The sequence below is a fragment of the Vigna radiata genome, chromosome 7, assembly GCF_000741045.1.
Source record: "Vigna radiata var. radiata cultivar VC1973A chromosome 7, Vradiata_ver6, whole genome shotgun sequence".
NCBI classification, from domain to species: Eukaryota; Viridiplantae; Streptophyta; class Magnoliopsida; order Fabales; family Fabaceae; genus Vigna; species Vigna radiata.
The window spans coordinates 1,460,207-1,477,646 of NC_028357.1; the positions used below are offsets into that span (position 1 = coordinate 1,460,207).

The 17,440-nt window shown below is 32.3% G+C and overlaps 2 protein-coding genes across 3 annotated transcripts; one reads left to right on the forward strand and one right to left on the reverse strand.

Annotated features, from left to right (window-relative positions):
• Positions 1-1,225: 1,225 nt before the first annotated feature.
• Positions 1,226-5,123, reverse strand: LOC111242120. The gene is made up of 3 exons (XM_022784438.1): positions 4,989-5,123; positions 1,797-1,868; positions 1,226-1,689 (listed from the first exon to the last, which is right to left on the reverse strand). Exons 1-3 carry the CDS (start codon positions 5,121-5,123, stop codon positions 1,447-1,449), a joined length of 450 nt encoding a protein of 149 aa, XP_022640159.1. The 3' UTR covers positions 1,226-1,446.
• Positions 5,124-7,594: 2,471 nt separating this feature from the next.
• Positions 7,595-10,739, forward strand: LOC106765915 (putative pentatricopeptide repeat-containing protein At5g08490). 2 transcript variants are annotated; one of them, XM_022782677.1, is made up of 2 exons: positions 7,595-8,599; positions 8,804-10,739. In XM_022782677.1, exons 1-2 carry the CDS (start codon positions 7,920-7,922, stop codon positions 10,545-10,547), a joined length of 2,424 nt encoding a protein of 807 aa, XP_022638398.1. In that variant the 5' UTR covers positions 7,595-7,919; the 3' UTR covers positions 10,548-10,739. The 2 variants fall into 2 exon arrangements, with proteins under 2 accessions (XP_022638398.1, XP_014506169.1); XM_014650683.2 differs by having other exon boundaries at positions 7,595-10,739.
• The last annotated feature ends 6,701 nt before the right edge of the window (positions 10,740-17,440 follow it).

The following is a 17,440-nucleotide window of genomic DNA, read 5'->3' on the forward strand; positions in this document are numbered from 1 at the left end:
GGTTAGGTTAACCGCGGTTAGGTTAACCGCGGTTAGGTTAACCGCGGTTAGGTTAACCGCGGTTAGGTTAACCGCGGTTAGGTTAACCGCCGTTAGTTAACCGTGGTTAGTTAACCGCGGTTAGGTAACCGGGGTTAGTTAACCACGATTAAGTTATCCGCGGTTAACTAATGGCGGTTAAGTTAACCGNAGTTAACTCGGTTAGGCCGTCGACGATTAGTCAGCCGACAGTTAGTCAATCCTGCGTTTGACTAGCCTAGTCGCGATTAATTAGCCGCGATTAATAACCATTGACTAACTAGCGGTTGACTAACAATTGACTAACCGTCGATTGACTAACTGTCGCTGACTAACCATCCCTGACTCACCGTCTTTGACTTACCGTCGATGTAATAACCGTCGGTGGACTAACTCTCAGTTGACTAACCGTCACTTAACTAACCATCGTTGGTCATGGCTAGTTAGCCAAGGTTATATANTCGCGGCTAGTTAACTGTGGCTAGTTAACAACAACTATTTAATTGAGGGTTAATCAACCAACGATTAATTAACCGACAATTAGTCAACAGACGATTAATCGACCGANGGTTAGTCAACCGATAGTTGATCAACTCACAATTAATCAACTGACGGTTAGTTGACTGATGATTATTCGACGGACGGTTAGTTAACTAACGGTTAGTCAAACACGATTAATCAATCAACTGTTAATCAATCGACGTTTAATCAATCAACGATTAATCGATCAACGATTAGTCAATGAATAGTTAATCAGACGACAATTAATGAAACAAGTGTTAATCGGACGACATTTAGTCCAACAATAGTTATATTTAATAAAAAGGAGCACACTGCAAATAATTCCTAAATGCTGACCAACTATAATCTATTAATATTCTAATAATATGTCGAGATCAATTTAGTAGTTATTGACCACAACCACGGAATTTAAATATTAGTGATTAATATACCACTCATAATAATAATAATAATAAAAATAATGAACCTATTGCACATAAATAAATATATTTAAAATTTTCTTTAATTTAAATTTTATTCATTTTCGTAGTTAATGACCAAAACTATGGAATATAAATATTAGTGATTCATAATAAAAACTATTTAAATTATAGAATTTAGAAACTGATCATAATTTTTTATTCATAATAAAAAGTATTTTAGTTAATAAAAACTTTTAGTTTATAAATTGATAACTTTAGTAGCTAACTATTTTTAGTCTATAAAATTAATAATTATTTATACATATTTTTATAATGATAATAATGTTTAAATCTCAGTTTGAAAATAACTTTATTCCTACCACACGGTACCGGAACAAAGATTCCAAATCTTGGGTCAAATCAAGCAGAGTTCTTCATCGATAAGCTTTTCTCTTCGAGGCTGGCTTCGGTTTCGTCTTCTTCGGAACACCTGGGCATTCTGGGATCACCGGGATTTTGTTTTCCGAGGATGTTGGAGTCGTGTAACCGTCATCATCCTCGTTTCCCGATCCCATGTACGAGGAAGGAATGTCCAGTTTGAAGGTGATGGCACATACCAGTTTCGTGCTAACGATGATGCTGTTGCGTTGGTGTTAGTTTTGCTGTTCTTGATGGCGATCCATGTTGTCTTGTTGTTGTTGGTGACGTTCTTGCACCGATAGGTGTTTGAGTTTGAAAAGGTGGTGATCTTCTTGGTGTTTGAGTTTGATAATAAGATAGCTGCTATAGGCCTAGGCAATGCAGGGAAGTGTAGCAAACAGAAAAATTATGAACCACAATGCAATGTAAACATACCTTGACAATCTGACGCAAAAAGTAATCACCATAACGTTTCGCAGGCTTGGACTCCACAACATGAATTGTGTCCTGCAGCAAATTGAAAAGATGTTCAACATTTGCAAGCACTATTTTAGAAACAGGAGAACTGCCAGAGTTAAACTCCTTGAGACTGAAAATCATATGAACTGTCCAATATTTATAGCATTGGTACAAAGTCAGGGAGCCAGTTCACCACTATAGTCCCTTTACACTACTCTTATTCTTAATATACATAGAAGTAAAAACATCAATGGTCTATCAGTAAAGACTGAGTGCAAGTAAATGATATTATTAGGAAAAACTTTTTTTAACAACACTTTTTTAACAATTTTTTGACAACACATACGTGACAGATTGTGATTGGTCTGTTTTAAATATTTTTTAAACATAAATTTAAATAAACCAATAAAATAATGACACGTGTCGTGTTATAAAAAAAGTTATAAAAAAGTGTTGTCAAAATATCATTATGGATATTATTATCAAAGAAACAAGTTCGACTAAAAAGGACAAGCATGACAATATGGCCTGGAAAATGATTTAAGATGGATATATAAGTAAATGATTTAAAATGGATATATAATCTGATAAAAAGACCCTTTTATATAATAGTTCACTAAAAAGATTATATAAGATTATAAAAACACTAAAATAAAAAACTCATTTCCTACAAGAAATCTATATGTAAGGCCATGAATCCATAAAAGATTGTATAACATCATAAAAACACAAAGTGCCACTATTCAGCCATCTATCGGATCCAGTACAGCAGCCCTATAGCCAGTAGGGACTGCTCTACACCCCTACATCACCATAACACGCTACTTAAAACACTAATTAAATTGTATTCTATCCATTAATCTGCATACAATTCTTGGAATTATCTCTCTCTGCGATGTTACAAATGCACAAAGAAACCTATGAAATTGTGAGGGTGAGAACTATAATGCTTCAGAATATAGGGGTTATTACACCTGCTTTCCTATATTTATAGCCATAGAGTGATGACCAGTGAAAAACGAAGGAATAAATCGGATATGTTTGAGTGTGATAATTGCTTGGCGCCATTATAACTACCTTTTGCAACTGCTTTAGCTTAAATTTTAATGCTTCTTAAATGAATTAAGTTAAAGGACATGTTGGAAAATAAGACAAAAAAAACGGTTGCCACAAACCTCTAAATAAATGTTACAAGAGGGTTTTGTATCTGCATGAGACTTTTCAACTGGATATAGATTGACATCACTTAATAAAAATACAACTTCTTGACAATTCAATACATTAATATTTGAATGTGTTTCTTTTATATTTTAATATAAATTATTAATCAATATTATCGTATTGTTAGAATAGGTTGTAAAATAAATGTATTTTATTTTCACACCTGGCTGAATAATTCTAGGAGCTGCATCCAACACCTCCCTTGCATTCTATAAATTACAAATCAATTAATCCATAATTAGAGGCTAAAGTCTACACCAACACAAAATATAAAATAAGCAAATCTTTTAAAGACCTTTCATGTCTGAAAATTTACTAAAGTTTAACAGTTTCTGAATTTGTCATCATTCAATTCAAAACTCATTATGATTAAGTAATTTTTCTATTTTTGAGCATTTGTATATGCATAGTATTAGTTGTTTAATGTATATAAAAATATCAGAAAAAGCAGTCATCCTACTATCCACCATCCTGCTATCCCATTTTATGGGCAGTAACTATGCACCGTTATTCTGAATTTATAACTATGATTGAGATGGTAGAGGAGTAAAAACAACTAATATATAAGAGAATTTACAGAGACAAAGAATGGTAACTAGCTTACATGACAAGTTTCCCTCATTCTCTCGATTTTAGGGTGATTCAGTATCAATAATTAACTAGTGATTGACAATCTCTAATAACTAAATCAATACATTGGGGATATTAAATTGGATCAATCAGATTTGATGGGAGAGGCGAAACTGAAAGCTCAAAGTTTGACATAAATACATGCCTATACTTCTGCAGAAATGACAAGATCATAGAGAAGAGGATACGACCTATCCTATATCTTTAATGCTATATTTTTGAGAAAATTGCCCTGCACCTTTGGTAAGTGACTCTACTATAGCACCAAACTACAAATTAAAAGCTGAACATTAACTTAAACACTAAAACACGAATCATGGACTATTCTTCAAAATGAAAGACAATGTAGTCAATATTTTTGATGTATAAAAAAGAAAAAGAAAAATTGCGTCTGCTGCATACTGCTAAAATGCAATTTTTCTTAAAGAGTTAACACTTTCTAGCACCTAATAATAATAATAAGCACTCAACCTCAAATCTAAAAAATATGATTAATATAACAAATTAGTTGTCCATAACAAATAATAATCAAGTATAGCAAAATTTCAATAGTTGCAAAGAGCAAAAAAAAAGCTAGAAATCAGAAACACCCTTGGTTATGGGAGGTAGTAGGTACCCAAGCACCAAGCAACCACGAAATTTCATTCAACAACATTAAGACAAAAGAAATTCAGGACGAATGAAATAAAGAATCTAAAATTGAAAAACCAAAACATAAGCTTGAAACCAACAGGACAATAAATTAATGAATTAAATAAACATCATACTACTGACTGAGGAAGAAGCAATGGCGGATCCACAACCGAAGGTCTCAGCTTCTAAAATTTCCGGTAATCACGTGATCCAGTTCCTCATCAGCGACATTCAGCTTCTCAACAAAATGTCTACTATTATTCCTAATCCAAATCATGAATCATCTTCACCTAGAATAGTCATATCCTATTTGATACAATCATATATTAAGAAGAATAGAGGTAATCCTTGTACACTAAGATTTGACTAATTCCAGAATTAAAAGTATATAAAGAGGATCAACTAGATGCTGAGAGAAACTTAAGTCAACAATCTGGGATAAAAAGTTTGCAGAATAAAGCAAATAAAAGAACACTGAACTAAAATCAGACAACTCTACTATCGTAGACACACTACTTTTAAACTAAAATCCTCGAAATCGTAACAAGTTTTAACTAAATGCAGAGGCAAACACTGAACAAGAGCTTTTTGCTAATTAAGAGTTCATAGGGTTTTCAAAATCGACCATTATTATACCAAACAGAATAGCAGAGTCGTGCATTCAAGGCATAACACAAAATTTACATTTAGCATAGGAGCACGAAGCAGAGGGTGCCACGCAGGAGACGAGTCAGCAGAAGATCGTGACAGAGGAGAACGATAACAAGGCTTTGCCAGGCAAACACCTTCGGCGCGACACCACAAGAAGGCACAACACATTTTAACCATCAATCATTTTTTCTCTAATATATTTTTAATATATTTATTATTAAAAATCAAATCATATTTAAAATGTTAATTCTTTATCTTTTATATTATTTTTTTCATTCTTAAGTTTATGTTTGTATAATTTTTAAATACTTAATCATTCCATAAATTATTATATGATAACTTATATTTAAAATTTTAATTACCTTTTTGTCTGTTGATTTACTTGATATGAGTTTCTACTAATCGTTTGGCTTTTCATTTTTAATTTTATCTTTTTATTGTTTTTAATTATTTCATCATTTAAAAAAATTAAATTGATATTATTTAATAAAAAATTAACGAACATGAAACTTCATATGACTTTAAATAATTATATTTATAAAAGTAAATAAAAATATTTCAATTACCCCCTTTAGTGGCAAGAGATAATTTGAAATTTAAATAACCACAATAATTTTCATAGGATAACAACGCTAATCATTATCATTACATTAGGAGAATCATTCTTTCAAAACCAAGTATTCTGAATCTTTACAAGAATGATTCTGATTTAAAAAGGGACAAAAACTTTATTTATTTACCCTTTATTATTTTAACAACTCTCACGATAGATTAGTGTAAATTTTTTTGACAAAGACACCAACATATATATACCTTTATTCAATTATAAGAATTTCTTAATAACAAGATCTTAAGTATTTATTAATACATTTCTGAATGTGTTATATTATAATTTAAGAAAAGAAAACAACACATTCATTATTTTGTAACTTAGTTTATAATCTTTTTAATCTATTACATAAAATTGTTTACAATTTTTACTTTATTTTTCTTGGATAATGATATTTAGACAACATTTTTTTGACAACATTTGAACATTGATTACGTGTCAATATGTGATTGGTCAAAAATTACTCTACAATCAATAATAATAATAATAATCATAAACATTATTATGAAGTAATTTTTGACCAATCACATATTGACACGTAATCAATGTTCAAATGTTGTCAAAATAATATTGTCTAAATATCATTATTCATATAAGAGGTTACATTTTTTGGATTATACCATATCCTATTTATTTTATTTCTTTTGCAGTTAATATTCGGAAAGTGATCCATTTTAAATAAAAATTGTTTTCAAACATGTGTGTGGGTGTGTCGTGATTCCCGTAACAATATCTTTTAACGTTAACTCTGTAATGGTTTTTGGAGTGTTACAGAAAATTTCATATCCTACTCTTTACTTTATATACATTACCATTGTGTTTTAAGAAAAAGGGTTCAGAAATCAGAAGTTAAGCAAATATATAACAATGACTAGAGGTTGGTTTTTTTACTTTCGTTTTTTTTTCTTATAAATCTGATTATACTTAAATGTATGTGATTGTTTGACATATTTAGATTTATTGAGTCTTTTGTATGAATATGTTATTTTACATAATATAGTTTATGCATTATATTATATAACTGTTACTACGATACAGTTCTACATATACGCTATTCAAATTGTTAGCAAATTGTTTTAATTAAATACATTATTATGAAAAGCAATATAATAAATTATTACGGTAAGCAATAAATAAAAGAAGTTCCTAAAGTTTGAAAAAGAAATTTCAAAAAATAATAAATCAAAATCAATTTAGATCTTGGGCTAGTTTTTTAACCACCTGATTAGCCCTTCTATTAAGTTACTTTCGTGATTTTGGTTTATTGAAATGTGAAAACGTGGGATTGCAATAGAAAAGGAAAGATATTAGAAAATGAAATTATTTGGATTAAGAAAAATGGATAATGATATTTAGACAATATTTTTTTTTATAACATTTGAACATTGATTACGTGTCAATATGTGATTGGTCAAAAATTATTCTATAATAATGTTTATGATTATTATTATTGATTGTGGAGTAATTTTTGACCAATCACATATTAACACATAATCAATGTTCAAATGTTGTAAAAAAAAAATGTTGTCTAAATATCATTATTTTTGGAATTCAGAGTTTTTTTTTTTTAATTGCATGATTAATTATTATTTTTAATTTGTGAAACAAAAAAAAATTGAATCACATTTTAGGACTAAACATAGTTAAATTTATTTTAATATAATATCAAATAAAGCATATTGTCATTTGTTATAAAATGTCAAAAGATAATGCTTAATAATAAAAACAAATAGATATTTCATCAACTATAACAATAAACATGTATACAAATTTAATTAAAATTAATGTACGTGAAATATAACCTCCATTAACCACACATGTAATAACAATTATTTATACACATGTTTGCATTTCAAGAAGTCATGATTCTGTTTTTTTTTTCCTATTTGAGTTGAGCTTTATTTTATTTTCGTTTTGATTTTTTTAAAACGTTGTGAAACCTGTCAAAATTCTTTTATTTTTTGTATTCCTATATGTATTATATATAGATAGATTGAGTATTTATGATTTTAGAAAACTAAATAATAAAAGATGTCACCAAGCAAGCGACTAGAGTGAAACGGGTACGCCGCTTCCCACTTCTTATTTGAATAAAGAAAACTCAGCCCATTCCGACGGTGCCGGCGGGGGTCACTTTTCCGGCAAAGTAACCTTCATAAGCGGCGGCGGCGACTAATGTCTACTCGAATTCATCACTGCCACTTTTCACATTGCACGTCCCCTGTTTGTGAAAATGTCAACAGACACTATTACCCTTCTTTTTTTGTACAAGAAGGAAGAACTAGAAAGCTCAGATGCTGAGCTTTTTGTTGCTTTGACCACAGCATTCAATTTTCACACGATATTCTAAAACTATGCTTGGACGGGATTTCCGGACATGGGGTTCAATCGTTCGGAGCTTGTGCTTAGATGCAAGACACAGCGAAGCATTGTCTCTTTTCCACCTCTGCTTAAAGAGTTATGAAGCTTTTAAACCGGATCACACTGTCATCGCTGCCATTCTCAAGTCTTGTTCTGCTCTTTTGGCTCCCAAATTGGGCAGAGCTGTGCATAGTTATGTTGTTAAACAAGGTCATGTTTTTTGCCAGGTTACCAATAAAGGGCTGCTCAACATGTATGCCAAATGTGGCATGCTTGATGACTGCCTCAAGCTGTTTGCTCAACTCAATCACCATGACTCTGTTACTTGGAATATTGTTTTGTCTGGATTTTCAGGGTCCAACAAATGTGATCCGGATGTGATGAGGATATTTAAGATGATGCATACCAGTGGGGAGGCAATGCCAAATTCTATTTCTGTTGCTACTATCCTTCCTGTTTTTGCTCGTTTGGGGGACCTGGATGCTGGATTGTGTGTGCATACTCATGTCATCAAGTCTGGTTTCGAACAAGACACCCTCGTTGGAAATGCTCTCGTGTCAATGTATGCAAAGTGTGGGCTGGTGTCCCGAGAAGCATATGCCGTCTTTGATGATATTGTTCACAAAGATGTTGTTTCGTGGAATGCAATGATTGCGGGCTTGGCTGAGAATGGGTTAGTGGAGGATGCATTCTTGTTGTTCAGTTCAATGTTGAAAGGGCCTATGCAGCCAAATTATGCGACTATTGCAAATATTCTGCCTGTTTGTGCATCATTTGATAAGAGTGTTGCATACCGTTGTGGAAGGCAGATCCACTCTTATGTGCAACAGTGGCCTGAATTGTCAGCTGATATTTCTGTCTGTAATGCTTTGATTAGCTTCTACTTAAAAGTTGGGCAAATGAGGGAAGCAGAAGCTTTGTTTTGGACAATGGATTCAAAGGATTTGGTCACGTGGAATGCTCTTGTTGCAGGGTATACATCAAATGGTGAATGGTTAAAAGCACTGCATCTGTTTGCTAATTTAGTATCACTTGAAACGTTATTGCCAGATTCTGTGACCATGGTCAGCATACTTCCAGTTTGTGCACAATTGAAAAATATGCAGGTGGGGAAACAAATCCACGCCTATATTTTCAGACGTCCTTTCCTTTTTGATGATACTGCTGTTGGAAATGCTTTAATCAGTTTCTTTGCAAAATGCGGCTATACAGAAGAAGCATATCATACTTTTTCCATGATAGCCAGGAAAGATTTGATTTCGTGGAATTCTATTTTTGATGCCTTTGCCGAGAAGAGGCACCATTCAAAATTTATTGACTTGTTACATTGGATGCTTAAACTCGGAATTAGACCTGATTCAGTTACAATGCTGACCATAATCCGATTATGTGTATCTTTTTCCAGAGTAGAAAAGGTTAAAGAAATACATAACTATTCAATTAGAAGTGGATCTTTATTAAGTGATACTGCACTAACAGTTGGGAATGCAATACTTGATGCATATTCTAAATGTGGAAACATGGAGTATGCAAACAAAATGTTTCAGAATCTATCAGAAAAAAGGAATCTCATCACATCCAATTCACTGATATCTGGTTACGTGGGTTTAGGATCACATCATGATGCAAATATGATATTTAGTACGATGTCAGAGACTGACCTTACAACATGGAATCTTATGGTTCGGGTACATGCCGAAAATGATTGTCCTGAACAAGCTTTTAGATTGTTCCATGCGTTACAAGCTCGAGGGATGAAGCCTGATGCGGTGACTATCATGAGCCTCCTTCCAGTCTGCACACAAATGGCATCAGTACACTTGCTGAGCCAGTGCCATGGGTATATTATTCGGTCATTTTTTAAGGATCTTCACCTCGAAGTTGCCCTCTTAGATGCATATGCCAAATGCGGCCTCATAGGTCATGCATATAAGATATTTCAATTGAGTGCTGATAAGGATCTGGTTATGTTTACTGCTATGATTGGTGGGTATGCTATGCATGGCATGAGTGAAGAAGCACTTCGGATATTTTCTCATATGCTGAAGTTGGGAATCCAGCCAGACCATATCATCTTTACTTCCATATTATCTGCTTGCAGTCATGCTGGCCGAGTAGATGAAGGACTGGAGATATTTTATTCAATAGAGAAACTTCATGGTATGAAACCAACTTTGGTACAGTATGGATGTGTGGTGGATCTCCTAGCTCGAGGTGGCCGCATTAGTGAAGCATACTCTCTTGTGACCAGTTTACCATATGAAGCTAATGCTAATCTTTGGGGGACATTGCTTGGTGCCTGTAAAACCCACCATGAAGTAGATTTGGGGCGTATTGTAGCAAACCAACTCTTCAAAATTGAAGCTAACAATATAGGAAACTACATTGTACTATCAAATTTGCTCGCAGCGGATGCTAGATGGGACAGGGTAATGGAAGTGAGAAGAATGATGAGGAACAAAGATTTGAAAAAGCCAGCTGGATGCAGCTGGATCGAAGTAGAGAGATCAAATAACATTTTTGTGGCTGGAGATTGTTCCCACCCCCAAAGAAGCATTATTTACAGTACACTACACACATTGGATCAACAAGTTAAAGAACCCGTGGAGTTTTTAGCTTAATCCTGGATAAGTATTATGGCATTGTGAAGACATATCTGAGACATATTTAGTGACCCACCCTGCCAAGAATTTATTTATTCTTTCAATAGGCTTACAAATATTTGTATGGATCACCACTTTATTAACTGAGTAGACTAAACTAATTAGTAATAGATAAATTATTTATTTGAGCAGACATTTATGATTACAGAATATGAAGTGATAAAGTGTTCACTGTTAATTACTTTATTATAATGTATTCTCAGATTATCGCACGGCTTGTATTTGAGGTTCAAAACACTTCATGCCTAATTGTCATTAACCTGGTTAAGAGAGAAAGACATATGTATGTGTCTGGGTCCAGTTTGTCTCGGTGAGAAACATGGTTTCAGTTGGTCAAGATAGCATATTTGAGAAAAAATTTGATGGAAAAAATTGATGGTGATGATGATGTCGCAAGCAGAAGAGAATAATGTAGAAGAGAAGTTTTAATGTAAAAGAAATTTTTAAAATAAAAAATATAGGTGAAAATAACGTTGTTTGAGGAAGAAGACAAGAGCCAGCAGGAATTTATTTTTATTATTATTATTATATCTTTAGAGTGGTCAAAGTTTTTGAAATTAAGAATGAGTTACAATAAAAGTTTTCTTTTCAGTTTGAATTACTTACTATCTTGATTTTGGAGAAAAAGATAAAACTTAATTAACTTTACAATCTTCTTCCAAAATTTTGAAACAATCAAGAAAATTTTACAATTTTGAAAAAGAATTTAAAATCCTATGTGTTCTCATCGTAATAAGATAATTAATTTTCATATTATCATTCATTATATTTATGAAGATTTGAGAAAATCTTATATAATATTTTGATGTATTATAATTCATATTAACTCAAATATAAAATTAACAAATAATTATTCTAATTTAACTAAAATACTATAATAATTTAACCAATATTTAAAAGGTTTAAATCTCTTTTTGGTCCCTAAGTTATAAGCGGATGTTCCATTTAGTCCCCGTTTTTTAAAATGTAAATCTTTGGTATCAAAGTTATAAAAAATATATCTCTTTTTTTATTTGAAATATTGTTTTTGGTTGTTTCTTAACAACTGCTACATCTTTATATTGCTCTGATTTGTTTCTTAATAATAACAACACTTTAGATTGCTCTTTGTATTTTGACCATGAACATGAAAAAAGGACTCATTTGGTACATTTTTTATAACTTAGGAATCAAACGTTTACATTTTTAAAAGCGGAGACTAATCTGAACATCGACCAAAAAGAAGTTTAAACCTATTTAAAATATAAAATAAATGTAGCACATGGAAGTGTCATTATTTATCATTTTCTAACTAATATATATATATATATATATATATATATATATATATATATATATATAATTTTTTTTTTAAGATATAGGAGTTGTCGTTAAGAAATACCACCATTTCATATGCATTTGTTATATAACATGTATAATATTCTAAGTCAAAAATATACCTGTTAAGTAACCATTGGAAGATAATTTGATAAATAATATCACTTCTTACATCAAAGTCTTGATAAGACTGTTAACATGCAAGTGTAAAGTAACCATTGGAAGATAATTTGACAGATAATATCACTTCTTACATCAAAGTCTTGATAAGGCTGCAAACATGCAAGTGTAAAGTAACCATTGAAAGATAATTTGACAGATAATATCACTTCTTACATCAAAGTCTTGATAAGGCTGCTAATATGCAAGTCTACATTATCTTTTCTTTTTAATGTATTTTCGAACAGAATTTTAAATAGATTTTTTTTAACATCTCAGTTAGGTTTTGTTAATTTGATACAAATACATTTTTATGTCAATTTCATTAAACGGCGTCAATTAGTGTTTGTCGTATATATATGTCAAAAAAACGTGTGTGAATTGAACTTTTTAAACTTCAGAATTAAAGAATTAAATTAATGTATTATAATATTTGTTGGAATTAAGAAAAGAAAATGCAAAGATGGAAAAAGGAAAAGATTGATCTTTTTGCTACATAGTCTTGCAGTTGTGGTATTACCAAAAATGAAGTGGTCCAAGCTACTATTTGGCATGTATTCATAGATCAACATTCTTTCCTATGTTTGAGTGCACCCCAAAACACTCACAAGATTACGGTGTTGGAGTTTGACTATCAATCCAACTTCATTTGTAAACTCTAAGATGCCTTGTTTTGAGGTTTTTGATAGCATTAGACAAAAAAATATATAACCGACTAACTACTATGTTATACTAAAGGTATTTAATTTTGTCATGTATTCATAGATCAAGGAAGTGTGCCAAATGATGGATGTAATGAAGAAGAACCTTAGACATCTTTGTCTTTAATTTTTAGTATTGAACATGTTTGTCTTTAATTTTTAGTATTGAATATTTTTGTTTTTAATTTTTATAGTATTGACTACAGTTGTTTTTAATTTTTATAGTATTGAAAATTGTTGTTTTTAATTTTGATAGTATTGAATATCTTTGTCTTTAATAATGTATGTTGAACAATATAATTTACTTTATATAACAATATTCAATTTTAGATTATATTATTTGATTGTCTTGATATTAAAATCAGATCTATCATAATCCAATTTCAACACAAAAAAAATAATCTGGAAGCATTTCTGACGGTTTTGGATAAAACCTCTGGAAATAAGGACATTTCTTTCAAACACAGTTACTTTCAGCTGTTTTCTAAAAAGCTCGGTTAGTTTGGGTTTTGGATAAAACCTTTGGAAATAAGGGCATTTCTTTCGAATGCAGTTACTTTCGACGGTTATCCAGAAACCCCGGGTAGTTCCGGTGATTTTCCAAAAGCTCCTAGAAATAGGGGTGGTTTAACACAACCTCGGTTAGTTCCGGCAGTTTACTAGAAACCCCTGGAAATAAGGGTGGCTCCGGTTAGTTCCGCTGGTAATTTTGCAACGGTGGTTTTTTCTGTAGTTCTCTGCAACTGCGGGAAACGTGTTTTTTAGGAAAAAAACCGATAATGCCAAAAAAAAGTTTTTTTTAACTAATAAAAGATTAAAATAAAAATAAAAGAATAACTTTTTTTTAATTAATTCACGTACATAGTACATATTTAACATTGTTATTATAATAACAACATAAAGGGCTTACAGAATTAAAAAAAAAGAATAAGAATATAATAAAGACCAATCAAATATAAATATCTTTTAAGATTTTCGAACAAATGCAAAAATAAATAAAGTATTTTAACTCCTCTCTTTCTATCTCCATATGTATTTCTCTCTTTCTTTCTATATATTATTCATTTTCATTTAATAATTTACTTATTATATAAAATAATTATCATTTTTTTATCATAAACGTATCATATGTTTTTAGTATAATAATCTTCGATATTATATTTTAAAATGATAATTTGTAATAATTTTTTAATTATAAATTATTATAAATATATATTATATTATATTATAAATTTAATTTCAAAATTCATATTGTAAAAGAATGTTAAAAATATTTCTATTGAAAAACAAATTATTGTGGTTTAACCATCACCAATTTATTTTTTCTTTTTTGTTGGTAATTTAAACTATGAATAAAGTTTAATTACACTTCTTTGTATTGAAGAAGCAGTATAAACGGACTGAATACAATAATTGATTCGTTATTTCTGTTAGAGTTAGTTATTATTATTATTATTATTAGGATCATGTTTATGGCAATTAGCGTCTTCATTCACTTCTTTATATACAGTTATATCCTCCAACTCTGAACAATCCTGCAGTGCTTTTTCCTCCTCTGATTTCAGGTAAAATTGCACTTCAATCCTTCTTTCTTTATCATCTCGTTTTCTGTATTAACTCTCCTTTTCTTCCCTTTCTTCTAAAAGTTCTTTCAAAGAAGTTGTAACAAACATACCTTTCCTTACTAGGAAGATTTATCCAATGGAATCACTCCAAGAACCTACTTCAAAGCGTATGTAGAAACTGATGAACAAGTAGACAATATTCGTTCAGTGAGTATCTTGCATCTCTTACAAGCTTTTTCAATTTCTTCTATAATTTCAATTCGTCGCTTGCACTGTCCAAGAACAACCCACTTGCATCCAAGATATTTCACTTTCTATCATAATAACATGTGTATATGCTTGCTGGAATTAAAGAATTACATGTCAACCTAAAAAGGCGATGACAAGACAGTGATATGTGTTTCTTCTATTTTTTTTAATTTTTATTTTTCCTTTGGCTTTGTTTTGTGATTCAATCTTTTAAGCTACTGTTATTCTGCGCTGGAAAGGCGATTGTGAATTATTTTAAGATTTTAACACTCTGAAAACAACACTTTTATTCATTTGTAAATCGCACATTTTCTTGAAGGTTTTATTTTAAGGTTCTTCCTAAATTTGTGAGAGATGGATTGATGGGATAATTTCTTGAACTGTTAACAGGGCATATGTTATTTGGTACGTATCTATGAATGCACGTGTTAACATTAGAATTTTCTGAACGTAGAATCTTCCAACTCTGCTATATGTATAATATGGATCCTAAGAATTTTTTCACAACATCATTTCTTGGTTGCAATTGAACAATATACAGAAGAGGGTTTCAGAAATATAATAGACAAATCTTGTCCGGAAATACATTTGATATGCTTAATCCACAATTTTGTGAAAAGATGATACATGAGGTATTACATATTTTGCTTTCCTTCTCAATCATATATTCAATTCTTCCATTTTATATCATGCTCTAATTAATATCTGATTGCTTTGGTCGATTACTTATTAAGATGGGCAGATGATCTCAAAATCAAAACCACGCGACCAAATATATTGCATGAACATGGTGTTGTTCTTCGTGATCTTGGCCTGGAATCCATGCTTCACAGATTTAGGGAAGAATGCATAGAGCCTACATAAATCGAGATAATTTTTTTCTCTTAATCAGAATGAGTTAGAAAATTATGACTGAGATGAAGAACTAATATAATGGTGTGGACTCACTTTGTCAATTTGAATTATATTTGTAGTTTCCTACGGTGAATCTGGTGGATCAACGCTGGACTCTCACTATGCTTTTGTTGTTGATTATGGACTCGCTAGGGATGGAGAAGTTGGTTAGTTTCTCAAACATAGGTCACTGCTTTGTCGATTTGCCACTTCTTGTAGCAAGTATTTTTGTTGATCTACTTTAATCATTCTCTTTAAGGTATATGCAATTAGTCCAAGTTCCGAACAAATCAGCTCTGCATGCTTTTGTTAAAATATAATGAGCAATATTGTTGCAGACTTGCATGTGGATGACGCACATATAGCCTTGAATATTTGCTTGGGCTATGAATTTTCTGCGGACAATTGTTCTTTCGGGGTGTGAACTAGAGGTATATTTACTACCTTATTGTTATGAGAGACTTATATTTATGCAGAATAACACTTGAATGTTGTCTTGCAGTTCGCGTCTTGGAAAGTGGAGGCGTTTCCAGAATGATTGTAGTAGCTGGTGTGGAGAATGCAAACGCAAGAAGAATGAAGAGGCCTCTGACCATGCAGATGCTAATCTTTCTTGTACTGCACAGTTGATTTGGTGCATTCCTCATTGAGCTCTGTATTTAAGTGACTGAGCAAATCAGAGACACATTAATGCTGGTTAAGTGAGAGTTAGTTTTATGTTCTTATCATTGTCTAAATATCATTATTTGATTTTGCTGCACAATCAGTACAGGTACAATATCAACACAACATTGTTTTTTCTGCTTCTTTCATTAAGCTTCTTTCAATCCATTCTTCAAATACCGCTTCTTCTATTGCAAAGTATTCGCAAAGAATGGAAAAATACAATAAGGAGGTGGAAATTATACTCCTTAAATGTAAAATAGAAGAAATATTAGAACCAACAATAGGTTTATGAATGGTTTTAACAAAAATATTCAAGGTATAATATAAAGGAGGGCTTTAGAAATATAATACACCTTGTCCAGAAATACATTTCCTTAATCCACCATTTAGGATTTAGGGTTTAAGGATTTGGGTTTAGGGATTAAGGATTACGGATTAGGGGATTAGGGATTAGGGTTTAGGAGATAAGGGATTAGGGATTAGGAGATTAGGGATTAGGGTTTAGGAGATTAGGGATTAGGGTTTAGGGGATTAGGGATTAGAGATTAGGGGTATAGGGTGTAGGGTGTAGGGTATATGGTGTAGGGTGTAGGGTGGTGTAGGGTGGTGTAGGGTGTAGGGTGTAGGGTGTAGGGTGTAGGGTGTAGGGTGTATGGTATAGAGTGTAGGGTATAGGGTATAGGGTTGAGGGTTAGGGTGGGGGTTAGAATTAGGATGGGGGTTAGGGTGGGGTTAGTAGGGTTAGGGTTAGGGTTAGGGTTAGGGTGGGGTTGGTAGGGTTAACGTTAGGGTTGGGTTTGTAGGGTTAGGGTTAGTGTTAGGATGGGGTTAAGGTTAGGGTTAGGGTGGGGTTGTAAGGGTAGGGTTCGAGTTAGGGTGGGGTTAGTAGGCTTAGAGTGGGATTAGTAGGGTTAGGGTTAGTGTTAGGATGAGCTTAAGGTTAGGGTTAGGGTGAGGGTTAGGGTTAGGGTTAGGGTCAGGGTGAGGGTAAGGGTGAGGGTGAGGGTTATGGTAAGGGTTAAGGTTAGAGTGAGGGTTAGAGTTATGGTGAGGGTTAGGGTTATGGTGAGGGTTAGGGTGAGGGTGAGGGTGGGGGTAAGGGTTAGGGTTAGGTTTAGGGATAAGGTTTTGGGTTAAGGTTAGGGTTAGGGTTAGTAGGGTTAGTGTTAGGGTAAGGTTAGTAGGGTTAGGGTTAGGGTGGGGTAAGTAGGGTTAGGGTTAAGGTTAGGGTGGGGTTGGTAGGGCTAGGGTTAGGGTGGGGTTAGTAGGGTTAAGGTTAGTGTGGGGTTAGTAGGGTTAG

Coding starts and splice junctions, on each gene's coding strand:
- LOC106765915 (XM_014650683.2), top strand. CDS start 7,920: ATGCTTGGACGGGATTTCCGGACATGGGGTTCAATCGTTCGGAGCTTG.
- LOC111242120 (XM_022784438.1), bottom strand. CDS start 5,123: ATGTGTTGTGCCTTCTTGTGGTGTCGCGCCGAAGGTGTTTGCCTGGCA. Junction 1,869..4,988: donor TTCGTGCTCCTATGCTAAAT/GTAAATTTTGTG, acceptor AATTTGCTGCAG/GACACAATTCATGTTGTGGA. Junction 1,690..1,796: donor TTTTGCGTCAGATTGTCAAG/GTATGTTTACAT, acceptor AACACCAAGAAG/ATCACCACCTTTTCAAACTC.